The 27,543-nt window shown below is 44.9% G+C and overlaps 2 protein-coding genes across 2 annotated transcripts in view; both read left to right on the top strand.

The window, feature by feature from the left end:
• Nucleotides 1–703: 703 nt before the first annotated feature.
• On the top strand, nt 704–10,220 carry VAMP3 (vesicle associated membrane protein 3). The gene is made up of 5 exons (XM_061382867.1): nt 704–775; nt 2,799–2,880; nt 6,654–6,812; nt 7,581–7,632; nt 8,435–10,220. Coding segments are annotated over exons 1-5 (315 nt in total). The 5' UTR covers nt 704–773; the 3' UTR covers nt 8,455–10,220.
• A 4,118-nt stretch (nt 10,221–14,338) lies between these two features.
• The window catches only part of PER3 (period circadian regulator 3), a 54,082-nt gene continuing 40,877 nt past the window's right edge, over nt 14,339–27,543 (top strand). The window contains 6 exon segments of the mRNA XM_061382865.1: nt 14,339–14,440; nt 14,698–15,083; nt 15,514–15,657; nt 16,946–17,061; nt 19,516–19,717; nt 26,120–26,171. Coding sequence (XP_061238849.1) covers nt 14,972–15,083; nt 15,514–15,657; nt 16,946–17,061; nt 19,516–19,717; nt 26,120–26,171 — 626 coding nt within the window. The 5' untranslated portion in view covers nt 14,339–14,440; nt 14,698–14,971.

Below are 27,543 nucleotides of genomic sequence, written 5' to 3'. Positions count from 1 at the left end.
AGGAACGCTTTTAGTACAACTGAAATTCCTTGCATAGTAAATCACTACTCAGATCTGTGCCTCAGCCTCAACCGGAAATTCAGAAGCTGAGGACCTATTATGTGCTTGGTGTCCCGAAATACATACAGAAAGGTAGAAAGTACAGTCCCTGATATCAAGATTTCCATGAAGAGATTATATTAAGATCTGTGCAATGACAGATATTTGTGTCACAAATAAACACACGAAAAGGAAGCCTAATCCAATCAACGCCTGTAACAAATACTATGAATGAACCTCCCCTCCCATTTTAACAAGTTTCTTGCGAAAATGTGGCGTCTCCAGGACCACTGGATTAATCTGGAACTTTAAGCAGAAGCCCAAGGGCTGTCTCCGATGCTGTCACAGTCAGAAGAATAACTCACGGGCCCAGAATAACGTAAAACTCCCACACCCTCATTTATCTCCATGGTGCCTTTTCAAGTGCCCCAGGTCAGCACTGGCGCGGGCAGTGACAGCCGGCAGTCGCCCAGCAACCGGCCGCAGCGCTCGGTGGAAGGGGGCCGCCCCTGACACACCCCGCCCGCCCTCGACACACCCCGCCCCCTTCCGGCGCGACCCTCGCGGCCTCGCGCGCCCGGCCCACCCCGTCAGCCCCTCCCGATGACGTCATCGCCCCTGCGCCGCCGGCACCGCGCCCAGGTCCCAGGTCCCAGGTCCCAGGTCCCAGGTCCCCGGCCTCCGGTCCCGCAGCGCCAGTCAGCCGATCCTGAGACTCTGCTTCCGCCGCCAAAATGTGAGTGACAGGACGCGGCGCGGAGGGCCCGAGGGCCCGAGGGACCTCGGCCCGCGGCTGGGACCCCGGCCCGGTTCCCGCCCGCCGCCCCTCGGACGCGGGCGCTCCCCGCGCGCCTATGCGCGGGGGCTCCCAAGGCCTAGGGGTGGGCGGCGGCCCCCGGGAGTGCGGGCTGCATACGGGCCAGGTCGGCACTGCGGCCCCGCCGGCCGCCCTTGAGGGCCCCGCGGCAGTCGGGCGGACGCGGAACGGGTGAGGGCGGGGCAGCCGGGGTTTCCTAGAGGTAGGGAGAATTTCACCGCCAGCCCTGCTTCATCTCCGACCTCCCCTCCCCGTCCTGTTTTTCCCACCTTGCCCCCCAAGTTCACTGAGGGGTGCTGTGACTGCAGCCCTCGTCCTGGAGCGCCTGCTCCCCGCCTGGTGTTGGGCTGGATTCCGGAAGTTGCAAGGGGAAGAAGGACCTCCGCCCTGTCTTGAAGCACCTGTGGTTTGAGTGGACTCAGGCGCAGAGCTGTGGGCCTTCTCCTTTTAAGCAGAAGCATTCTTGTAGTGGCCCTCGAAAACAGGAATTTCCCGTGGTAACAGTTCAGAGAACGCTAAGGGTCAGGAATCACAAAGACCCGCTGTCCCCCGCCTCAACCTGCTCGTCGCTCACCTACAGAGAAAGGAATGGGTGCTTTCCCACGGTTCCTCCCGGAACTAGGGTCACCCCTCCTCTGGAGGGTTCCTGCTTGAGGCTGCTGTGCCAGATGATCGCAGCAGTTAAAATCTAGATCGTAGAATTATACAGAAGCTGGTCTAACACAGGCTCCAGTGCAGCTGGTGGTGTCGACTTTCTCAACCTTTAGTTTTCTGTAAAATGAGGTTAATAGTAGTAGTGCCCCCTCAAAGAGTTTTGAGGACTAAATGAGAAAATGCTTGCAGCAAATGCATAGTACATGACCCTTTGCTGTTATCTATCAGACAGTAAACTCTGAGGGCATGGCTGGGGTCTGCTGCATCCCTAATCTTTGACACATGGTAGGTATAAAATTAACTGTCCGTTGAATCAATGAATCAGTGGGTGTTGTAGGAAGGACACAGGGAAGAGACCTAAGACATAGGAAGGATCTGTAGGATAAGGCAAGGCTGTAGGCAAGACTGTATATAGGTATCTCTGAAAAATCAAAAGTACTGCCAACCAAGTCATGGAAGCAATTAGGACTTCCAAGCCAGAGTGCTCAAAAAAGATCTGTCTGGGGGAAAAGTAAAGCATTCAATGAGGATGTTAAAAGAAGTACCTTTCAAGAGAGGGAGCCTTGCTTCATCTTATCTTTGCCACTCACACCGCCCCCACTCCCTGCATCCTAGTGTTCCTCACTCTGTTTCTCTAAGTGAGTCTATTTCTCTGTACTGGAAAAAGGGTGTTCTGTAGTTGTTCACCACTCTGAAGACAGTTCTTGCCACAGTGAAAAGATCAGAAGAGTACTGAGTGCATTTAAGTAGCTGTATACCTTAAAACAAGTAATAAAAAAAAAATGGGAACATAGCATCTACCTATCTTAGGATCAGGCTTCCCGGGTGGCTCAGATGATAAAGAATCTGCCTGCCATGCAGGAGACCTGGGTTTGATCCCTGGGTCAGGAAGATCCTTTGGAGGAAGAAATGGCAGTTCACTCTAGTATTCTTGTCTGGAGAATCCCATGGACTCAGGAGCCTGGTGGGCTATAGTCCATGGGGTCACTGAATGTCTAACACTTTGACTTTCATGTGAGGATCAGATGCTTCAGTGATACAAAGGAGAGCCTATCAAACCTTCACTTTAGACCTCAGTCACTTTTAACATGTGGGTGAATCTTTGAAATTTTAGAGGAATTAGAAGAGATGTCTTTAGAACCTTTGTTCATTGCTGCAGAAAAGATGTTCATTTTCTGCTTTAGTTCTGAAATTTCTAACACTGAGGGTCCTGGAAAATATCCGCATACTTAACAGAAATGTGTTTGGAATCCTAACTTACTCTTGCCTGTGTCTTTACATGTTTCAGGACTACAAATGCACCTGCAGGTTCAAGCGCTGCCGCTGGCAGTAGTAGAAGACTTCAGCAGACACAAAATCAAGTGGATGAGGTATTGCTCTGAAATGTGGAAAACCTGAATTACAAGCCAGCATGAGAACACTCTGGGAATAATTCTGTTTAGGAAAAGTATCACAGAAGTGTGAACGTAAAGTAAATTTGGACTATCCTAACTGTAACAAAAATTTGTCCCCTACTGGTTTGGGACCCCTTTTCTAAGCTTCTGAGAAGTCACATCCTCCTGGTTTCAAGCTTGTTTTCCTTTAACCAAATCACACACCTAAAGTACAGGCTCTTCTCCCTGAGGACATCCCTCCCAAGAATCACTTGGTGATGTATATTTTGCCACAATAAATTAAACATTAGAGAAGAAAAAAGAACTGCTTTATAAAAGAATAAAATCTTAAGGATGAGGTCTGTAGATTGCAGAAGCCAGGATGAATCCTTCTGACCGGATTTTTCATCAGGATGCTTTTTACCAGTTACCCAGCCCAGCAAATCTCTGTCAATTGCCATCCAGTACTGTGCAAGAGGCAGGTGCTGGAAAACTGCTCTAACCCAGCAGATCTATGTTTGTAGAAATGTTTGGTTGGGAGGCCCTCAGAGCGTCTTTTCTTCTGCCCTATACACGCAGACCTACAATGGAAGACTATTTGAGAAATTCAGGCTCGTATTTCCCTGGTGGCTCAGAGGTTGAAGCGTCTGCCTGCAATGTGGGAGACCTGGGTTCGATCCCTGGGTTGGGAAGATCCCCTGGAGAAGGAAATGGCAACCCACTCCAGTATTCTTGCCTGGAGAATCCCATGGGCGGAGGAGCCTGGTGGGCTACAGTCCACGGGGTTGCAAAGAGTCGGACACGACTGAGCACCTTCACTTTAACCTTCTCTTTCAAAAGCCATCATAGCTAAGCAAGGCTGTCTTGGTCTTTCTGCATTAGGCTATCTTAAAAAGCAGAGTTAAACTAATGTTAGATCCCATTGTTAAATCCTATGGCAATATTTTGGTCCGATGGTTTTGTTTATGAACTAAATTCTGAATTGTTTACATTTTCATGCTAAGAAACCCGTTCTAATTCCATCTTCCATGAAACTTCTATTTACTTACAAACTCAAATTGGGTCCTTTTTTTTTTTTTACATTTTTTAAATTAATTTATTTTTTATTGAAGGATAATTGCTTTACAGAATTTTGCTGTTTTCTGTCAGTCCTCAACATGAATTAGCCAGAGGTAGACACAGATCTCCTCCCTCCCTTTGGTACTTTTCCTTTACCAAAGAGAGTTTTTTTTTACCTGAAGTGGAAATTTGCATAACCACCTTAAAGTGTATAATTCAGTGGTATTTGGTGTATTCACAATGCCCTGCAGCCATTCCTTTTGTCTAGTTCCAGTTTTTTCATCACCTGAAGAACACCTTGTAGGCATTTAGTAATCACTTCCCATTCCCTCTTTCTCCAGAGTGGTAGCCTCTAATTGACTTTCTGTTTCTGTGGTTTTGCCTCTGCTGGATGTATCATATGAAAGGGATAATACAATGCGTGGCCTTTGTGTCAGGCTTCTTTAACTTCACATCATTTGTTCGACATTCATCCTAGTTGTGGCGTCTGTCGGTGCATCATTCCTTTTTGTAGCTGCATAGTACTCCATTGCAGATGGATACCTCAGTTTGTTTATCCATTCATCTGTTGGTAGATTTTTGAGTTGTTTTTCCCTTTTGGCTGTTATGAATTGTGTTACTATAAACATTTTCATGTGAGCTTCTATGTGGACATCTGTTTTCATTTCTCTTGGTTATGTATCTAAGGGCTTCCCTGGTGGCTCAGTGGTAAAGAATCTGCCTGCAATGGAGGAGATTACCTGCAATTCAGGAGATGCAGGTTCAATCCTTCAGTAGGGAAGATCCCCTAGAGAAGGAATGGCAACCGACTCCAGTATTCTTGCCTGGGAAATTCATGGACAGAGGAGCCTGGCAACCTATAGTCCATGGGGTCGCAAGGGTCGACATGACTTAGTGACTAAACCATCGCCATAGTAATGCTATATTTAACTTTTTGAGGAACTTTCAAGCTTTTCCACAGTGGCTACACTATTTTGCCTTTCCACTAGCCATGTCCAAGAGTTCCTGTTTTTCCATGTTATCATCAACACTTGTTATTTTCTACTGTTTTGATTATAGCCATCCTGAACTGATCCTAATGAGTATGGATTAGTAACTCTTTGTGGTTTTAATTTGCATTTCCTATTGACCAGAGATGCTGAATATCTTCTCATGTGGTTGTTGGCTGTTTGTATAAATTCTTTGTAGAAATGTCTGTTTAAGACCATTACTAGTTTTTTAACTGGGTAGTCTGTTTTTAATGTTGGTTAACAAAGAGTTCTTTGTATATTCTGCATGTTAAATCTTTGTCAGATACATGATTTTCAAATATTTTCTGCCATTCTGTGGATTGGCTTTTCATATCCCTGATAGTCTTTTGAAGCACAAAAGACTTTAATTTTTATGAAATCCAGATTATCTGTTTTTTTCTCTTGTTGCTCTTGCTTTTGGGGTCAAATCTATAGCCAAAGCCAAAGTTGTAAAGAGTTATGTTTTCTTCTAAGAGTTTTATAGTTTTCAGCTCTGTATTTGGGTCATTGATCCTTTTTGAGTTAATTTGTGCACGTGAGGTAAGGTAAGGGTCCAATTTCATTCTTTCGCATGTGGCTATCTAAGCACCAAGTTTTGAAGCTCAAAAGTGTGACTCCTCCAGTTTTGTTTTTCTTCTTCAATATTGTGTCGAGTGTTCAAGGCCCCTTGGAATTCTATATGAATTTGAGGACTAGTTTTTCCATTTAGGCAAAAAAAATGCCATTGGAATTTTGATAGAGATTGAATTGAATCTATACATGTGTACATCACTAGGGGGAGTTTTGCCATCTTAACACTGTTAATTAAGTCTTTCAACCTATGAATGTGGGATGTCTTCCCATTTCATTAGGTCTAATTCCTTTCAGCAGTGTTTTGTAGTTTTCAGCATGCAAGTCTTTGGCCTCCTTGGTTTAATTTATCCCTGGGTATTTTATTTTTGGGGGTGCTATTGTATGGAATTGTTTTCTTAATTTCCTTTTCATTGCTAGTTATGGAAGCACACTAATTTATGGCTGTTGATCTTGTACCCTAAAACTTTACTGGGTTTGTTTACTAACTCTAGTAGGGTTTTTTGGTAGATTCTTTGGGATTTTCTGTACGTGGAATCATCTACAAACAGCGATTATTTTACTTCTTTTCTAATTTGAAAGGAAAGTGAAAGTTGCTTAGTCGTTTACAACTCTTTGCGACCCCATGGACTATAGAGTCCATGGAATTCTCCAGGCCAGAATACTGGGGTGGGTAGCCGTTCCCTCCTTCAGAGGATCTTCCCAACCCAGCGATCAAACCCAGGTCTCCTGCATTGCACGCAGATTCTTTACCAGCTGAGCTACCAGGGAAGCCACCAGGAAGCTTTTCTAATTTGGATGCTTTTTAATTTCTTTTTCCTACCTGGCCAGAGCTTCCAGTACAGTGTTGAACAGCAGTACTGAAGGTGGGCCTCCTTGTCTTTCACCACTGAGCATGGATGTTAACTGTGGGTTTTTCCACAGATACCCTGTAACATGTTAAGGAAGTTCCCTTCTGTCCTAGTTTGCTGAGTGTTTTTATTGTGAAACAGTCAACCCTTTTTTCTTTTTTGAAAGTTTGACTCAAAAGAGTAAAGAGTTGACCTGGAAAAAAAAAATGCCAGTAAACTTCGTTGATGAGTTGCGTTTTTCTTTCCTTTACTTGTACCTGAATGTGATCATATTCATCAGGTGGTGGACATCATGAGAGTCAATGTGGATAAAGTGTTGGAAAGAGACCAGAAGCTCTCTGAGTTGGATGACCGTGCAGATGCGCTACAAGCAGGAGCCTCCCAATTTGAAACAAGTGCTGCCAAGTTGAAGAGAAAATACTGGTGGAAGAATTGCAAGGTACTTCGCTTTTAACTGGTCTTTATATCAAGTCACCGTCTTGTCTTGGGGTAGACAAAGGCTACAAATACTGGACTTTCATGAGCCTTAGAGATGAATCTGACTTCCCACACAGAAATTTGCATTGACTTTGAATCTAAAACTCTGACTATATATCCTTTTTCTGCCCCCACAATTGAGAATGCTCCATGCTTTGTGGCTGACCTTCAGAAGTTTGTAGAAACAAGCAGGTCCAGAATCAGTCACAGACTGCAGCCCCTTCCAGCCCTGCACACAGACTGACAGGAGAGGGCTGGAACAGGAAGGTCAGTTTGCATGCAGGTGCAAATGGCTCCAGGGTAAAAGGAAAGAGGTGCTGGAGAGCTACAGCATGCTCCACAGAAAAGCAGGAAGCACCACATGAGGAGCAGGGCCCAAAGCAGAGTTCACGTGGTTGCCAAAGAAGTGGGCCGCGGTCACATCCCTTCCTGGGTTGAAGAGTGACACTGTCTGATACCTGACACAGGCTTAATCCGTGTATCCACAGACAGATGCCTATCTAGGACCATAAATCATTTGAACGTGTTATAAAAAAGCAGATAGTGAGCGTTAGCACCTATCTGAACATTAATAAGGACATTAAGTTTAGGCCTTAATAATTAGGACTATTTGGGATGGGTGGGCACCTTAATTTCTCCTTCTGTGACTAGAATGATACTAAATGATACTCTTCAGTTGGCACGTTAATCTCTGGGTTTGAATGTGAAGTGGACATATGTTTGGTTACAGATGTGGGCGATAGGAATCACCGTTGTGGTCATCATCATCATCATCATTGTCGGTGAGTTCTCCTGCTCCAAACTCATTGCAGAAAGTCTTGTCTGTTCACATTTGACTCCATGTACAACAGCTCAGAATAAAAGTTCTCTTGGAGATGTTAATGTATCCCAAAGGTTTTCCTTTTCGTTAGTAAGTGTTGTAAATACTTGAGTGCTGAATCTGAGATTTTCAACATAAACATTATCCTGATCCATAAGTTTGATCTCTGTATAACTTTCATCAGATATTTCCTTTCATGAGAAGTAGTACAGCCTAGTGATGAAGAGCATGGGCTACTTCTGATCCACTCTGCTCTACCATCCAGCTGTGTGGCCTTCAACAAGTAATTTCTTATTTCTGAACCTCAATTTCCTCATTTATAAAATGGGGACAATAATAACTACTACCTATCTCATATGTTTATTATGAGGACAAAGCTGTTAATATATAAACTGTGCTTAGGATGGTGCCTGGCATATAATAAGAATAGTTATATAAAGGAACAAATATACACCCACACTATCATTAATACTATTATTATAACCATTAGTACTACTGTAGACAGTATCGGAACAGCCCATTGCCATTAGTAGCCCAGAACATGAGAACTATTTAAAGAAATGTGTCTTGGATCCTTTTTTTGGCAGCCTCCTCTAATCTTCCACAAAATGTAGAGAAGCTGCTAGTAGGAAATTGGCCAGAAATTGAATTTCTGTTCACACTTAGACTGTAGTGTTTGATGTTTATTCTGTGTTTGCACTGAAAGACTAAACAACTATTCTCCCCGCTCCCCTCTCCTTTTTTAAATCTCCTCTGCTTGTTAGTGTGGAGTATATCTTCCTGAAGAACCAGTGAAACTCCAGCCTGCTGTTCAAGAAACCTCTTCAAGAGTTTTGATTTAGAACCTGCTATATTATCAAGCTCGCCTACTGCTCTAAAATGATTATTTTTCTGTTAGTGACTGTAAAGTTTGTTTCCTAGGAGACGTGCCTTTGTTTTGTAATATGCACTCCAAACTAGAAGCGTGGTCAGCCCAGCCTCCGTTTTGCACAGTGCCTTTTCAGATTTACAAATGGGCTGATGGAGAGGACTTCTTCGGTTGCAGAGTGTTATAACCTAGCAGTAATGTTGTCTGGTTAATTGCCATTGACTGCAGTTAAGGAAATTTGTTCCAAGTTAACTGTCCTCATCATATGACATTACCCTCATTTTAAACCTCTGGGTAATCAGATTCCAATTTGTGCCTTCCAGAAAGAACACCACTGCCTAACACAAATCTGTGCCTTATTTTGCTCTTTTTCTGATTCCCTATAGCAGAACTCTCTACTGTTTATAGACACTACTGACTTTTGCTGTATTTTAAAATAAGATACTGGTAAAGAGTTTTTGCTCTTACATTAGATATGAAGATGTTTACTTTCTTGTTACTGTTATGTATCACTTGCTAAAAATATTGTTTTAATCAGAAATAATAAGCTCTCTAAAACATTTTTATAGAACGATGGCTGTGACCAAAGTTTCTATCTTGCCAAAAAGTTAAATCCCAGTCAGACATCAAGTTTGTTCCTGCCAGATAAATTCAGAAAAGTGACCAGTGGAACTCAAGGTGCCCTTCAGAATTAAAGTTGTAATGTTGTGTGTGAACTTCTGACATCCTGGCAGGCCTTTCTTGCCCTTGAAAGGGTGTAGGTCTTGCAACTGCCCTTCCGATCTAGCATTTTTCCTGAGGTTTAGAGAAGATTTGAGCTCGATGCTGACCGTCTCCTACCTGTGGGAGGCGTTTTACTCAGCAGTTTGCAGATGATCAGCTGTAAGTTCCAGTATGTTTCTAATAATATGTGAGCAGCAATTTTGTAGCCTTCACGTGAGACTGTCTGTAGACAGGTCATTTTCTGGCCCAGTCTCCATAGACAACAGCTTCTTGGAGTTTGTTTCTAATTGTGATCCATATTCCACTGTCTAAATCTGTCTTGTAAATTTCACTTTCTACTAGGCATTGGTCAGAGTAGATGACCCTCTTCCCAGGGGACAGCTAACAGGAGACACTTTCTTTGACGTCACAGACTTTCTGCATGAGACTCTGCTTTGGGCAGAGGTGTTGTCAGCTGAGAGACTTTTGTTGTGTACATGAGACTTTGGACACCAGAGTGTGTGGCTTAAGGTCAAGAAGTCAGGTAGGAATGAAAAGAGGCAAGGAGGCACCGAGGGGGAAAGAAGTCTTAGCACCCTGGGGCTCACCGTGACCAGAATGTTCACAAAGTCTCATTCACATGCTACTTGGTGATGTACAAAGCGACAGCAGTTAAGGTGCATCAGGACCCAGGTTCCACTTCTTTAACATCTGTTCCCCTGACATCAGTGCAGTGGTATGAAGTTGAAGATGTGCCTTGCGGTGTGCCCTGCTGGGAGAAGGGGACAGCAGTTAGTGTCTGGACAGTGGCCCACCCTCGTCTCAGGTCTCTGCCAGGTCTGATTCTGCAGCTTTGGTGCTTGGTCCCATGTAACCCACTGGCTGCTGCATTAACCCAGGAATACCCCACTTGTGTATCTGTGTGTTTAGCTGGGAACTCACCCGCTATAATGAACTAAATAAAGTGTTTATAAACATAACTCTGGTGCCTGTGTCCCTGATAGAGGAGTAGCATGTGGTCCAAGTCCTGAAATGGCGTTCCCTACTGCTCACCCCCTCCCTTACAGACCCTGACTCCCCTTCCTCATTGCCTGAGGACCCTGATTTCCTCACACCCCACTCCCTGTATAAAATAGTGTTCTTCAGCCGAGGAGATGTTGGGGAACTGGCTTCCTTATGGTCACTGAAACACTCAGGATTTGGCTTTTGAGTTTCTTAAATAGATGGTCTTTTGGAAATGAGTTGTGCAGAGCTGGCCAGTATGTGGTGGATCAAACAGCTGCTCACATGGGACATGGGGAAGTTGACCCAGGTGGGGAATGGACATCTCCAAACCGTGTCTCTTGTTTTCATTCAGCATATCTCTTTCCCCTTGAATATGCTTCCACACTTATTCTACAACCCCTACAGAACAATATAATATGGGTGGAAGGAGACTTATGTTTACAATGAAATGCCAGTTTGCAGTAGAATTTGATGAAAAAGAGGTTGACTTCTTTCCATTGCCTCAGGTAAATGGTGACTGTTTTTCTTGTCTGGCAGACAGTCATGTCCCTGGAAAAGCACTGAGAGTTCTGCCTTTTGTTCAGGACCTTGAGAGAATGAAATACATGTGAACCCTTGGTATCATTTTCAAGATTTTAAAGGAAAATCTACCATAAATGAGCTCCTCTTTAACTGCATATCCCTTAAATGTCAGGGTTCCTTAGGGTGGGACCTCAGCCAACTTCTCTCTTCATTCTACTTAACCACCTGCCCTCAGGCAATCTCTCTGCTCTTGATCTCTCCATTCATTAATCTGCTGATGATTCCTGGCCTATTGGATACAAGCCTCTCAAACTCAGTGTTCACCAGACAAGGAAACCCCTCCTTCCTCATGGTCTTCCTGTCATTAACTGTTGCAGAGAAGGGCCCCATCACCCACCCAGGGATCATTCCAGACACATCTGCTGGACTTGCTGGTATTTTTGGTCACCATCTGTTAGCACTCAATATGCTGGAAATGTGCTGTGTAACAGACACCCCCAAAATCGCAACGGCTTCAAGTTTTTTCCTCGCTTGTGCTTTGTGTCTGATGCCAGTCAGCAGGAAGGCGCTATCATCAGCTCCTGCAGACAGGGTGGGGAACTTCCTGTAAACATTCATTTTAGTTTATCACTACAGAAGGAAGGAACCATCAGGAATTGTGCACTGGCTCTCAAAACCCCTGTCTGGATATGGAGCCAGCAGCTCTGCTCACATTTCATCGACCAAAGTGACTTAGTTGACCGTGGCTCACCTCAGAAGGGAGTCCTACCTGTCACCCAAAGGAGAAGTGGAACCTCTATGAACATCTTCCTCTGTGTTGACATTACCATCAAAAAATGGGGGCAGATTCCCCTTGTCTTGTTCAGTCAGTCGTGTCTGACTTTGTGGCCCCATGGACTGCAGCATGCCAGGCTCCCCTGTCCTTCACTATCTTCCAGAGTTTATTCAAACTCATCTCCATTGAGTTGATGATGCCATCCAACCATCTCGTCTAATGAGTTGTGTCCCCTACACGATAATTCTACATTTGCATCACGAATGAAATGTTTTTTAAAGTATAGTAGTTTTTTCATTGGTTTTGAACGAGGATTAATTATTTGCTTTAAAATTGACCAGACTGCTTAGCTCATTTAAAAAATTAGCAAACTTCCAACTGAGCTGCTTTTCATAGTAGCAGAAAATTCAACCTGTAAAACTAGAATTTACTAAATAAACCAATTATGGTATAGTTATTATTTGGAAATATTTTTTCCCCTCATCCTTTAAATAGCTAAGTTCATTTAGAAATCTACTTGACTCTGTACTGCCACACGGACAATCCCATTGGCAGAAGTCCCTGCCTCTGGGCAACACTGTGGACTCCCAACCGCAGGAAGGACTTCTCTTCAGCCATTGCCTCTTGTCTGCAGCTCTTCCTTTCTGTGTCATTCACCTCTCTGGATTCATTCACCTCCTACTGGATCACGCCATCACTTAATAGTGATCCCCGCATCCCTGCCTCCAGTCAACAAATGCTTATCTATAGCTCTTCACAGCAAAATTCCTTCCTATGTCTTCCGGTATTCACCATCACACGTCCTCTTTTTCTTCAATCCACACCACTGAGACATCTGTAACCAAGGTCATCGTCTTGGTGAAGGCCAACAGGAAATTCTCTGCCTTTGTCTCACTCTGCTTGTCACCAGCATTTGATACAGTTGCCAGCTGTCTCCTTGAAATGCTTCATTATGGAGCTTCCAGGACCCCACACTCCTGGCTTTCTTTCAACCTTATCTATGGCTCCTTATTTTTTGTTTGACCTTATCTCCCTATACCCTGACGCTTGGTCTTTGGCCTTTCTCTGTCTGCACTCTGTCATTGACACCGTTTCACCCACCACTGTGAACGCCATAGAGACTCTGATGACTCCCTTAAATGTAAGCTGTATCTCCACCCCTGGTTTCTCCCCTAAGCTCCCAGCTGGCAAATCCAATTGCCTACCTGACCACTCTGCTTGGATGTATGACGCACATCTCAAACGTAATGTGTAGAAAACAACTCTCTGTTCTTCATCAAAACCTGCAATCCCCAGACTTGCATTCGGTAAATATTTGCTGAATAAATGCAGTTTAACAAAACAAGGCTTCAGAGGAGAGTGAATATCATTTGAAAAAATAAGGTGGTTTATCTAATACCCAGGTTTCCCAGGTGGTGCTAATGATAAAGAATCTGCCTGCCCATGTAGAAGCCACAGGAGACGGTGGGTCATCCCTGGGTGGGGAAGATACCCTGGAAAAGTGGCAACCCACTCCAGTATTATTGCCGGGATAATCCCAAGGACAGAGAAGCCTGGAGGGCTACAGCCCGTGGGGTCACAGAGTCGGATTCGGACACGACTGAGTCACTGTACATGCTCACATGCATTCAATACCTAATATGACCTGCCACATTCCGTTTTACCCTCCTCTTTTATGCACAATTGCTTCAATTCATCCAACCAATACTGAAGGTTTCTGTACCAGGCACTGGAGACGCACAGAATATCTGCACAGCATCCCACACTTCAGCTAAGTCGAGACACAGTTAAAAAGAGCCCTCTGTGTTTTTTAAAGGGCTTCTCTACACTTTCCCTTCCAAAATAGTGTCTTTTACAAACACTTGTCTTTCTCCAGTTGCTAAATGAAATCTTTAAGAAGACGAGGGAAATGTTTCAAGTTGTGAGAATTCCACTTCTGAAAACCAGATTTGATCTTCCCAGTCGGCTACACGGCCTGGGTCCTCCCAGCCGCTCAGTGTCGGCAGGAGTGAGAGAAAGAAGGTCGTTAACAAAGATGGAAACGACGGGAACTCGAGAAGACATAAGGAAAGCGCTGCGCTAGGACGTCCAGGGCCCTCCTCTGGATGCCCAACCCGCCGGCTCCACTCTCCCGGACACCTCCTGGCGCTTCCTGGTTGCTGCTGCTGCTGCAGCTAAGGTGCGACCCCATAGACGGCAGCCCACCAGGCTCCGCCGTCCCTGGGATTCTCCAGGCAAGAACACTGGAGTGGGTTGCCATTTCCTTCTCCAATGCAGGAAAGTGAAAAGTGAATGTGAAGTTGCTCAGTCGTGTCCGACTTTTAGCGACCCCATGGACTGCAGCCTACCAGGCTCCTCCGTCCACTGGATTTTCCAGGCAAGAGTACTGGAGCGGGGTGCAGCTGCCAATCACGTGGAGGCTGGGCCGATCCCGCCCACCCTGCCGCTCGGGGCCCGCCCCCTCGTGATTGGTGGCTCCGGCGTCCTATCACTGCCACGCTCGCTCCGGCGGCCCCCGTGGCCCATCCCCCGACGCCGTAAGGGGGCGGGGAATAGGGCCTCCTCAGGTTCCTTCCGCCCCCTGCCTACGCGCCGACCAGTAGGATTAGTCATGGGCGGTCCTCAGGCCGAATCCCCGGCGTTACGTAACGGCCTCTGAAGCCTTTGCCCTCGCTCCCTCGCCTCCCCTTATGTAACCCGGGCTCCCCGGCGCGGACCCCGCCCCTGGGCCAATGGGGACCCGTAGAGCTGGCGGCGGCGGCCAATCGCGCTCCGCGGGGGCGGAACCGTGTCACGTGGCGCGAGGGGGGCGTGGTGCTGGCGGTCGCCTGGCACGCGGCGGGCCTCAAGACCGCGCGCGGTTGGGTCCGCTGGGCTGAGCATCGCCGGCGGCGGCGGGTGAGTGCTCGGCTGGGGCCGGGTGGGCTCGGAGCCCGCCGGCCGCGGTCGCCTCAAGCGTGTCCTGCGCTGTGGGAATTTTATGCTTCAAGTGGCTCCTTGCTCGGTCCTGTTCCTGGGTGCGCGGCGATTATTGAGGCTGCCGGGGCCGGGGTCTCCCCCAGGGCTGCCCACCCTAGGAGCTACAGCCGAGCTTCCGGAATCGAATTGTGTTTCTCTTGACACTTGTCACTTTTATTTCCACCCTCCCCCTCCAGGGTGGATTTCCGGTGAGCGGAGACATCCAAAATTGCAGGGAAATACTGGGGAGAAAAGTGCCCCCGAGGAGCAGGGTCAGTAATTGCCCGCTAATGATGACTGACATTTCTAAGGCCATGGCATGGACCACAATGAGAAATACGGTTCGGTCGCCGACTGCAAAGTAGCAAAGAGCAGGCGACTGACTGAGGGCTGCTGGGCGAAAGATGGATCCCTGTGAAGATGTAGAAAGGTCCAGTGGTAAATCTGAGAACCCCAGGGGGAATCAGCGTCATGAACTTGAAGGACCACAGGCCAGTGGTCCTGAGGCCCCCGGGAATGATGCTGCTGAGCTATGGAGCCAGAAATGCGAGCTGCGGAGCAAATTGGTGCAGACCAGCAACAGGTGAAATGATCTGATGAGTTTGTTGTTATTTGCTGGGGCAGTAGAAGGGAAAGACGGGCTTCCATCTTTTTGCATTTTGTTTGTAAGCCTAGGAAAAAGTTTACCGGGAGTCTCCAGCAGCTTGGAATGAAATACCCTGGAGACACTAAAGGAAATTAACTATATTAAGTAGATAAAAAGTGCTTAGGGAATTGCTGACTCTAGGCTGAAGTGGGAATCAAACAGTAGAAAAGGTTTGATGTTTACCAATTTCTTGACCTGTGATTCCCCACATGTAAAAAGGGGATAATAAATCTGTGAACTGAATGAGCTGATTCATGTTAAGTGCTCAGAAAGCAGGCATGGCCCGAAATACGCTGTTCAATGAAAACTGACCTATTGTAATCCAAAATGTGAATTTAGAATTTTTTTTTTTTTTTTGATCTTACAGTGAACAGCAAGGTTGAAAGAGTTTCTGAAGAACTTAGAACAGTTGTCCAAGAAATGAAAAAATACTTCCGATCGGAAAGACATAGTAAACCAAGCACACTGGATGCCCTTAACTATGCCCTTCTCTGTGTACACAGGGTACAAGGTAAACGGGCTGCCCAGAAAATACAGTCTTGCACAAACATCACTGCTCATAGATGGCACCCAGGCCAGAAGCGTTGTCTGCTTGGTTTTAGGCACAGAAATGTTTTGAGTGTTTTATGCTATTCTATGTGAGATGAGTAAATCTACACTGAGGCCACTGGCATCTTAGTTTTTCAGATTAGCACTGTGTGCATGCACTTCAGTTGTGTCTGACTCTTTGCAACCCCTACTGCCTCTGCCAGGCACCTCTGTCCATGGGATTCTCCAGGCAAGAATACTGGATTGGGTTGCCATGCCCATCTCCAGGGTATCTTCCCAACCCAGGCATCGAATCTGCGTCTCCTGCTTGGCAGGTGGATTCTTTACCACAGAGCCATTCAGGAAGCCCTATTTGTGTAATAGTTTAGTATTTTTGTTGCAGTATTTTGCAGCTTTATTTTGGGAGAGTAAGAGTTTGGCATAACCACATTTTGGAGATTGACTTTTTAAAGGAATATTGTCTTCTATGATTATTGGGGGGAAAATAGTTGGACTTTTAAAATGCAGTCATGTCATGTCAGGAATTTACCAAATTAAAATGGAATGGTTATAAACACTTTTCTTTTGACAACTTTCTTCCCAAGAGATTTTTAAAATGCACATTCTGTAGCACAAACCTCTGTGGCTTCATGCTGCTGCTGCTGCTGCTAAGTCACTTCAGTCGTGTCCGACTCTGTGCGACCCCATGGACGGCAGCCCACCAGGCTCCCCCGTCGGTGGGATTCTCCAGGCAAGAACACTGAAGTGGGTTGCCATTTCCTTCTCCAATGCATGAAAGTGAAAAGGGAAAGTGAAGTCGCTCAGTCATGTCCGACTCTTAGCGACCCCACGGACTGCAGCCCACCAGGCTCCGCCGTCCATGGGATTTTCCAGGCAAGAGTCCTGGAGTGGGGTGCCATCGCCTTCTCCGTGTGGCTTCATAGATGATATATAATTCCTGAATACTGAAGTGATGTTTCTACCATACAAATCCCCTCTGTGTATATTGAGAATTTTTGGTTTCGGTACCTTGTTTTGGTACTTTAAATTTATCTCGTTCCCTATGAACCAGAACATGCCAAATTCATAAATTCAAAATCTTAAGTTTATACGGCTGTCAGTGTTTTACGTGAAAGAAAAAACTGATCTTTCAAGGAAAATATTCCGAGGTGCCCTTATCCTAAAAAAATTAGCCAACTGTAATCGTGATGAAAATGACTTCCTAAAGATATTGTTGTGAAACAGACTACCTATTTTCCTGTGTTTCTTAGCAAACAGTGAGTCTTTCCAGATTCTCAGACAGAACAGAGCACCTCAAGCTGATGTGACCTTGTGCAGTCTGGAGGAGCTGGCCACTATTGCTTCAGAGCACACTTGGAAAAACACAGTAAGAATTCACAAATTTTGCCATATTAGCCGGGGTGGTTTTTCCTAGGGACCTTATCTTGATGTAGATTCTTAAAAGTGACAACTGAACATTTCAGTAACCACAGTTTGAGGTAAACAACTGGAGAAAACTGCTAATGAGGCATCTTGAGTTTTTTCTGCCCTTGACAAAGAAAACATCTGAAAACAGGAAGTAGCACATGAGCGTTAGTCGGCTTTGCTTCGGTTCTGGGGTGCCTCTCTCTCCTAGCATCCCTGAGTCCTCCCAAATTAAGAAAAAGAAAAAAGCAACACTACAGAGTAATTTCCTGCATCGTATTCTAATCTCCAAATGTTGATTTCTATTTATATCATTCTTAGTTCCAGTACCTACTACCCAGGTTGTAACAACTGGATTTTATAGAGCAGGTGAGTTGAGATGATGTCATCTTTTGTAAAATTTTGAAAGTTATTTAGTATTTATCTTTTCTTCATGTGGACAGAATAATTGAGGTTCATGTTTTGCTGACATGATGGAGATTACTTAATTTATGTATAGTGCATGCATGCTAAGTCACTTCAGTCATGTCCAACTCTTTGTGACCCCGTGGACTGTAGCCCACCAGGCTCCTCTATCCATGGGGATCTCTAGTCAAGAATACTGGAGTGGATTGCCATGCCTTCCTCCAGGGAATCTTCCTGATGCAGGTCCTGAACCTGCATCTCTTATGTCTCCTGCATTGGCCGTCAGGTTCTTTACCACTAGCACCATCTGGGAAGCCCAATTTTTATGTAGACCTCAACATAATCAGTCCTGAATATTCACTGGAAGGACCGATGCTAAAGCTCCAATACTTTGGCCACCTGATGTGAAGAACCAACTCATTGGAAAAGACCCTGATTCTGAGAAGGATTGAGGGCAGGAGGAAAAGGGGACAACAGAGGATGAGATGGTTGGATGGCATCACCGAGTAGATGGAACAAGAGTTTGAACAAGCTCCAGGAGTTGGTGATGGACAGGGAGGCCTGGCCTGCTGCAGTCCATGGGGTTGCAAAGAGTCGGACACGACTGAGCGACTGAACTGAACAGCATAATTGTAACTTGAAGATTTTATAATATTGGAGCACGAGATATCCCTAATGTTACGTGCTTGTTTTACTATTGAAAGGTTGTTGTTGAATCACGCAAATACATCGGGATTCTTGGCCCCCGGAGGAGAAGAATTCAATCCGGGGCCAGAGACGAGACTTGATCGCTCAGAGCTTTTGTGTAATAAAGTTTTATTAAAGTATAAAGGAGATAGAGAAAGCTTCTGACATAGGCATCAGAAGTGGGTAGAAAGAGTACCCGCTTGCTAGTGTTGACAATGAAGTTATATACTCTCTAATGAATCCAAAGAATGTCTGGAGGTTGTAAAGACCTCATCAGACCTACTCCCATAATTTACATTTTAAGATAACAGAATTAGCCAGAAGGTTTAATCCAAAGACTGTCCTTAATCCAGAGACTGTCCTCAGGCAGGATACATTATTGTTATATAATCCTAAGGAATGTGGAGAAAGAAAAAAAGTTTGTCCTTTCTTCCTCCTTGAGAATTCCAGACCCCTCTCTCCTTGGGGACCCCTAGATTTCCTATCAACCTGCCTAGGAAATGACTCTCTCACTATTAATAACTAGTGTGTTTATAGTATTGTAGTAAGTGCTATGGAGATTTAAAAAAAAAAGAGCTTTAGAAAAACGTTTTCCTTTTAAGATCTTCAGATTAACACTAGAGAGGAAAACATATGCCAGTGCTAGGCAATACAAACCATGGCTGATTATAAGTAGATTATGTTTATGTCTAATGAAACGAATTAGAGGAACGATTGTTACGAGGTATGTCAAAGACAGCATCTTGGAGCAAGAAAATCTAGAGCTTGATCTTGAAGCCTAGATATGCACAGGCGAAGGGAAGACCGTCCTGTTAGGGATACAGCACAGTTTTCGAAGAGGAAGGAATCGAGTGAACACAGAATATAGTGTGTAAGTGAAACTGTTAGTCACTCTCAGTCGTGTCCAGCTCTTTCTGACCCCATGGGCTGTAGCCCGCCAGGAAATCTCCATGAAATTCTCCAAGCAAGAATACTGGAGTGGGTTTCCACTCCCTTTTCCAAGGGATCTTCCTGACCCAAGGATTGAACCCAGGTCTCCTGCATTGCAAGCAGACTCTTTACTGTCTGAGCCACCAGGGATTCACTGTTTAATAGGTATAGAATGAGCTGGTGTATCATTTGGCAGAACTTACTTCAGAAGGAAAAATGCAGGTTTTACGGTGATAACTAAGAAGTATGTTGGAGAGTTTTGTTACCTTTGCCAGATGTATGTGTGTGTACATTTCAAGTTATTGATCATAGTAGATATCTAGATGAAATTTATTCAGGAAATGTTGCTAGTCATATCTCAACACCATGCATTTATTTTGAATGTTTTTCATAGGATACCTTTGTGGCAGTGTTTTCATTTCTCTCTGGAAGGTTAGTGCATGTTTCTGAACAGGCTCCTTCGATCCTGAATTGTAAGAAAGAGTTCTTGGAGTCTTGTCATTTTGTTGAACTGCTTGCCCCCCAAGACATGAGGGTGTTCTACACGCACACTGCCCATGCTCAGCTTCCGTTCTGGAACAACTGGACACAAAGAGGTAATGGGACCAATATTCAGATGTTTATCTCACCTGGTTAAGCTCAGTTTCATTCTACCAGAAATAGTACACAAGTGAATGCATTATTCAGCAATGCAAATTATATGGTTTTTCTTATTTATTTTTAAAAGGCAAAGTGTGATGAAAATCACATTTTAAATGCTTCTAATGACATAAAGGTCCAATAAATTTGCTTTCATTTAGTCAATTTCACAGATTATATGCTATAAATACGGTTTGATTACAGCATGCTATATAGCAGGTTAATTGCTACAAAGGCTCTGTTTCCTTCACGTGAATACGATTCAATGTTTTTCCTCTTACACTGACTTCATTCTCTCTCTCTAGAGATAAGCGTCTCAAAGTTAGATCCCTTTCCAGTTTTTCTTCTCCTTAAAAGTTTTGTTTTCCTTTGGAAATGCTGCTTTGCCTGAACTGGGGGATGGGGGGTGGATTCCTACTCGAAATTTTCTTTGCCATCTTCTATCTCATGTCATCTTCCGTGCATTTGTTGATCCTTTCTCAGTTAGTTCAATCACTCAGTCATGTCTGATTCTCTATGACCCCATGGACTGCAGCACGCCAGACTTCCCTGTCCTTCACTGTCTCCCAAAGCTTGCTCACTTATGTCCATCAAGTCGGTGATGCCATCCAACCATCTCATCCTCTGTCGTCCCCTTCTCCTCCTGCCTTCAGTCTTTCCCAGTATCAGGGTCTTTTCCAGTGAGTCAGTTCTTCACATCAGGTGCCCAAAGTATTAGGGCTTTAGCTTCACATTAGTTTTCGAATGTTGAGTTTTAAGCCAACTTTTTCACTGTCCTCTTTCACTTTCATCAAGAGGCTCTTCAGTTCCTCTTCGCTTTCTGCCATACGGTGGTGTCATCTGCATATCTGAGATTATAGACACTTCTCCTGGCAGTCTTGATTCCAGCTTGTGCTTCATCCAGCCCAGCACTTTGCATGATGTATTCTGCATATAACTTAAATAAACAGGGTGACAATATACATCCGGTTCTAACTGTTGCTTCTTGATCTGCATACAGATTTCTCAGGAGGGAGGTAAGTTCAGTTCAGTCGCTCTCTGTGACCCCATGGACTGCAGCACACCAGGCTTCCCTGTCCATCACCAATTCCCAGAGCTTGTTCCAGCTTATGTCCATCAAGTCGGTGATGCTATCCAACCGTCTCATCCTGTGTTCTCTCCTTCTCCTCCTGCCCTCAGTCTTTCCCAGCATCAGGGTCTTTTCCAATGAGTCAGTTCTTTGCATTAGGTGGTCAAAGTATTGGAGTTTCAGCTTCAGCGTCAGTCCTTCCAAAGAATATTCAGGACTGATTTCCTTTAGAATTGACTGGTTTGATCTCCTTGCAGTGCAAGGGACTCTCAAGAGGCAGGTAAGGTGGTCTGGAATTTCCATCTCTTAAAGAATTTTCCACAGTTTTTTGTGATCCACACAGTCAAAGGTTTTGGCATAGTCAATAAAGCAGAAGTAGATGTTTTTTCTGGAACTGACAAAAATCCTTTCTCAAGTTACCCTTTATATCTTATTTCATACTTTTCATGAGACATCTTTTAAAGATTTTAGTATAGATCAACTTTCTTTTTGATCCCAAACCCTTTTCTCTCATTTTGATTATTTTATTATGGTAAAAAAACACATTCACAAAATTTACCATTGTAAGAGCTGACTCATTAGGAAAGACCCTGATGCTGGGAAAGATTGAAGTCAGGAGGAGAAGTGGGTGGCAGAGGATAAGATGGTTGGATGGCATCACTGACTTTATGGACATGAGTTTGAACAAACTCCAGGAGATGGTAAAGGACAGGGAAGCCTGGCATGCTGCAGTCCATGGAATTGCAGAGTCAGACATGACTTAACAACTGAACAACAGCTGTTTTTGAGTGTATGGTTCAGCAACATGAAGTCCATTCACACTGTTGTGAAGTGGATCCCCAGAACTTCATCCTGCAGATCCAGATTTCTGTACTTTTTTCTGGTTTTCAGTCCACTGCCCAGCCCAGTGAAGATCAGTTTTACAAGCTTTTTTTTTTTTTTTAACCACAGACCCTCTCTGTCCTCTGTACACGTTTTGTAGAAGCTTTGGAAAAGACACCTGTCACCCCTGCTTTTCTTCCAGCCCTTCTCTCCTGTTTTGTTGTTGTTCAGTCGCTCAGTCATGTCCTACTCTTTGTTACTACACGGACTGCAGCATGCCAGGCTTCCCTGTCCTTCACCATCTCCCGGAGTTTGCTCAAACTAATGTCCATTGAGTTGGTGATGCCATCCAACCATGTCATCCTCTGTCGTCCCCTTCTCCTCCTGCCTTCAATCTTTTCCAGCATCAGGATCTTTTCCAATGAGTCAGCTCTTCACATCAGGTGCCCAAAGTACTGGAGCTTCAGCATCAGTCCTTCCAGTGACTGTTCAGGGTTGATTTCCTTTAGGATTGACTGGTTTGATCTCCTTGCAGTCTAAGGGGGTTTGATCTCCTTGCAGTCTAAGGGACTCTTAAGAGTCTTCTCCAGCACCACAATTCAAACTCATCAGTTCTTTAGCACTCAGCTTCTTTATGGTCCAACTGTCACATCCATACATGACTACTGGAAAAACCATAGCTTTGAATATATAGACAGTTTGTGGGCAAAGTAATGCCTCTGCTTTTTAATATGCTCTCTGGATTTGTCATAGCTTTCCTTCTTTCCTATTCCTATCATTCAGAAACACTGATTTCATTTTTCTTCCTCTTTCCTAAATATGTGTTATCAAACTTTAGCTGTCCATATTTGTTTTTCTGCTTTTGTTTGTCATGTATTCATCCCGGGGACATTTATGCAGCTGTCTCTGTGGGCTGAGAGCTGTTCTAGGTGCTGAGGTACAACTGTGAGCAGAACCCACACGTGGGACTGTTCACCAGCTCTTTTCTCATTTACCTTTCAGTATCGCCCTACTGTCTCTGTCTGATTTTTTCACCTTCTTATCTTTGCTAATTATTTAATATTTTCCCTACTTGTGAAAACATACTAGTCTCTGAAATTGTTGTCTTTCAGACCCTAAACATTAACTTGCTCCATAAAGATGGTGTCCATCTCGTTCACTCCTGACACTGTGCTTTTGCCTTAGGAACCCCAAGGATCCAGACTCTCCCCAAGAGCCATTTTTTAGCCCCCACACTGCTCCTGGCTTATGCACGTGTTACCTCCTTCTGTCCCTTCCTTTGAATTCAGAGAACATTAAGAGGACATAAGAAGCTGTATAAACTCAGTGGTTGTCAGGTCTGGCCCAGTGTTAGAGCATGTTTCCACTTAGGTTTGTCATACAGACCTCTGAGAAGGAGCTGACCACTCTTTCTTTAGAATACAGCTTCAGCAACAAGAACTTGCACACTCTCGCCCAGGTGTGGAAGTGACTGTGGGCACCTGTCTACTGTTTGAGATCCCATAGGCTGACGTTCTGTGTTTGAGGACTCCTGGGGAAAGCAGCTGAATTCACATGCCTGATGCATAAATAGTGCAGGTGAGTTTACCTTACAGTAGAGTTGCAGTATTTTTTATGTGCAAGGAATTTTAACCTTGGAATCTGAAGGTCTGAGTTTCAAATTGAATTACGTCCGTTCATGAACCTTGGACTCTTTGAAAGTTCTCTGGGCTACAAGGAAATCAAACCAGTCAACCCTACAGGAAATCAGTCCTGAATATTCACTGGAAGGACTGATGCTGAAGCTGAAGCTCCAATACTTTGGCCACCTGATGTGAAGAGCCGACTCATTGGAAAAGACCCTGATCTTGGGAAAGATTGAAGGCAGAAGGAGAAGGGGGTGACAGAGGATGAGATGGTTGGATGGCATCACCGACTCAATGGACATGAATTTGAGCAGGCTCTGGGAGATGGTGAAGGACAGGGAAGCCTGGCATGCTGCAGTTCATGGGGTTGCAAAGAGACATGCCCTAGCGACCGAACACGTGAACCTTGGAGGCCACCTGGCTTCTCATCGTAAAATGAGAATCTTAGTTTCTGACGTGCCTGTTAATGCAGGGTTGCCGAGAGGACCTAGCAGTCAGTGGATAAGTGAAGCCCTGGGGATGTTTGGAGCATCCACAGCATAAAGGCTTATCTTTACTGCTGTCATCTATTGAGTGGTTACTGGTTGTCAGGATCCCTTCTTGATGCTTTAGTGGAGTAACCCAGTTAACCTTCACAAGACTTCTCCAGTGGACCGAGACAGTAACTGTGTTGATTTGTGTCTGCTTAGAAGCAGGGCAGTTATGGTTATGGAACAGGGGTTGAGAGGAGCCCTCAACCCACATGACGGGCCTGGCCGGAAGGAGCAAGGCCAAAGGAGGGCTGGGGACAGGAGCTTGGGCTGCAGTGCAGCTTAGAGAGCAGCTGGGCCAGGCACCTAAAGGGGGTCCAAGCTCCACAGGCTAGAGGATCCTGGCATCTGGATGGAGTAGTCCTATCTCAGAGCCCCTCAGTGCATGGCCTGGGAATTTGGGTGGCAATCAGGTCCCCCACAGTCAAGAGCTGAGCCATTTCTGAGCTGCCACAGTCACAGAGGTGCCAGTGTCACACTGCCTGTCAGTATGGAGCTGGCCTTCACCTTGGCAACGTGAATCCAGAGCCCCTTTGACAGCTTGGCCGCTGGGACTGCACCTTAAAGCGGGAAACCTCGCCCCAGACAAAGCTAAGCACTTGAAAGTGGCCCCACGGCACGGCTCCCGTCTGACCCTGGCTTCCCCAATCTGATCTGAAAGTCAGATCAGGAAACTAAGGATGTTTTTGAAACATCCTTCTCTTGCCTTAATTCCTCCATGATTTATTTGAGCCTTGAGTGAAACAGTTTTTATGTTGAGACAACAGGACATCTTAGAGAAATGAATTTCTTTACCTTATTTTTTCACTTCTTTTTCTCACTGTGCTCAGTTGTGTCTGACTCTGCGACTCTTTTAACTGTTGCCTGCCAGGTTCCTCTGTTATGGAATTCTCCAGGCAGGAATACTGGAGTGGGTAGCCATTCCCTTCTCCAGGGGATCTTCCCAATCCAGGGATCAAATCCGCGTCTTTTGTGTCTCCTGCATCACAGGCAGATTCTTTACCTCTGAGCCATCTGGGCAGCTCACTTTGTCAAGTTCTTTCATTTATTTCTCATGGATATTCTGTAAGAACTTCTGGTTTCAGGATTCTGGGACTGCAGCTCTTACAGTTTCAGGAATTATGGTAGTTTGGTCATCAGTCCATTTACTTTTAAACTGGAGGTTTTTAAAAAGTCATAAACACTTTTCTTGATTACTCAGAAGTCCAGTTTCTGACTCTTGCTAATTATCCTTCCCTCAGGGATATAAACGCCTGGACTATATTTGGTATTTTGGGTCTTTAGAATTCTCATTGTAAATTCTCCTTCAGTGTATTTTAAAAAAATATTTCCTTGGTTTCTATAACTGAGGACTGTTCACTCCAGTGAACAAACGTTCAAGATATATAATTAGGGAGACTCACCAGACAAAAGTAATCAGCAATACCTGAGAATAGACTCAGTTTCCTACTGTGTCCTAAGGTGGGCAAATTTAAAAGTTTCTGAATTACCCCCTTATAAATCAGTAAAACAAATGCAAAAGTTTATAAAACTGAAGCAGAACCTTTGGCATGAGAGTTGTGAGGTGAAAAATTTATTTCTGTCTTTCCATTGTGCTGGGTCCTCATTGTGGCTTGAAGGCTCTCTAGTCCAGAGCACAGGCTCTAGAGCAGTGACTCTATTTGCAGTGAATGGAATCTTATTTCCCTGACCAGGGATCAAACCCAACTCCCCTGCATTGGAAGCCGGATTCTCAACCCCTGGATCACCAGGGAAATCCCGAGAAAATGTTATTAATGACACTGAATTGGTACCACTTTCTGGAACTTAGTTTGCCAACATATTATGAGAGTCATGAAATGATCATATCGCTTAGGTACACAGCTCTGGGAAATTTATCCAAGGAAAGAAAACACAATGAAAAAAATGTATTATATATCCTACACCCAAAAGCTCTATGTAGTCTAAATTCCAAGTTTTTGAGACATGTCCAAACTATTACCAGGGTGTGGAATATCACCAGCAAAATACTTGTGTCACAGGATGACTATGTTGGCGTTTAAAGCAGTGAGTGCAGGCAGGTGTAGAAACACAGACAGAACTGCAGGAGATGACAGGGAAAGGCCATCATCAGTGGCTCTCAGGGCCTCTCCTGAGGGCTGCTGATCAGCAGGAAAGCCCTGGGTAAATCCTGGATGGGATGAGATCTTGATAAAGGGGAGAGGAGTCCTATCTTAAGAGTAGCTCTGTCTCTTAAAAGAGCGTCCTGTTTGGTTAGTGATGGTTTGGGGGAGCCACCCAGGGCAGGACACTGACGGGTGTCTTTGTTTCTAGTGGCCTCACAGTATGAATTGGCACTGGTGAAGTCCTTCTTCTGCAGGATAGGGTGAGTATGGGGGCTCCCTGAGGCCAGGAGCAGTTGGTTAGGCGCTGATTATATTTTAATTTTTTTCTTGATGTATGGCTTATCCCTGGGTTGGGAAGATCCCCTGGAGTAGGAAACGGCAACCCACTCCAGTATCCTTGCCTGGAGAATCTCATGGACAGGGAGCCTGGTGGGCTACATACAATCCATGGCGTCACAAAGACATGCGCACGCACATGAAAAATCAGTAGCTGATTTAGTGTTTCAGGTGTGCAGCAAAGTGATTCAGTTATATATGTGCATACTAAGTCACCTCAGTTGTGTCAGACTCTTTGCAGCCCTGTGGACTGTAGCCCTTCAGGCTCCTCCATCCATGGGATTCTCCAGGCAAGGATAACGGAGTGGGTTGCCATGCCCTCCTCTAGGGGATCTTCCTGACCCAGGGACCAAACCCAAGTCTCTTAGATCTGCCTTGGCAGGTGAGTTCTTTACCACTAGTGCCATCGTTCACGTGTGCATGCTAGTGCTAAGTTGCTCCAGTCGTGCTTGGCTTTCTGCGACCCTAACTGTAGCCCGCCAGGCTCCTCTGTCAATGGGGTTCTCCAGGCAAGAATACTGGAGTGGGTTGCCATGCCTTCCTCCCGGGATCTTCCCCACCCAAGGATCCAACCCCCATCTCCTGTGTCTCCTGCCTTAGCAGGTGGTTTCTTTACCACTAGCACCACTATTCACATATATATTCTTTTCCAGATTCTTTTTCATTGCTGGTTATTATGTGATAATTGAATATAGTTCCTTGTGCTGTGTAGGAGGTCTTTGTTATTTTATCTGTTTTATATTTAGTCGTCTGTATCTGTTAATCCCAAATTCCAAGTTTACCCCTCTGATTTTATTTAGCACTTATTTTGATTTTTCTGTATTCAGCTAGGTCTTCCATGGATACAAAAGACAAGACCTGGTTCTTGCTACAAGGAGTTCTTATATTTTGACTGAGAAGATACATGTACCCCTGAGAAAAGTAGATAGGAATGCAATAGGAGAAAAGACCGGAAAGATCACTCGGATCTGAAGCCCACTGTTGTCTAGGGGCCTTTTTGATTTTGTTTGGTTTTTGTTTTTCAGTCACATTTAAAATTAATTTTTGCAACTTTGAGCAACCTTAAAGCAAGATAGGTATATTTATGAGAAGACTTAAAGACTTCCTTAGTGGCTCAGCTGGTAAAGAATCCACCTGCAATGCGGGAGACCTGGGTTCGATCCCTGGGTTGGGAAGATCTCTTGGAGAAGGGAACAGCTACCCCACTCCAGGATTCTGGCCTGGAGAATTCCATGGACTGTATAGTCCGTGGGGTCTCAAAGAATTAAGACACGACTGAGCAACTTTCACTAAAAG

The sequence above is a fragment of the Bos javanicus genome, chromosome 16, assembly GCF_032452875.1.
Source record: "Bos javanicus breed banteng chromosome 16, ARS-OSU_banteng_1.0, whole genome shotgun sequence".
Taxonomy (NCBI): Eukaryota; Metazoa; Chordata; class Mammalia; order Artiodactyla; family Bovidae; genus Bos; species Bos javanicus.
Note: the sequence above shows the minus strand (reverse complement) of the source record. Positions and strands in the feature narration are given on the sequence as shown.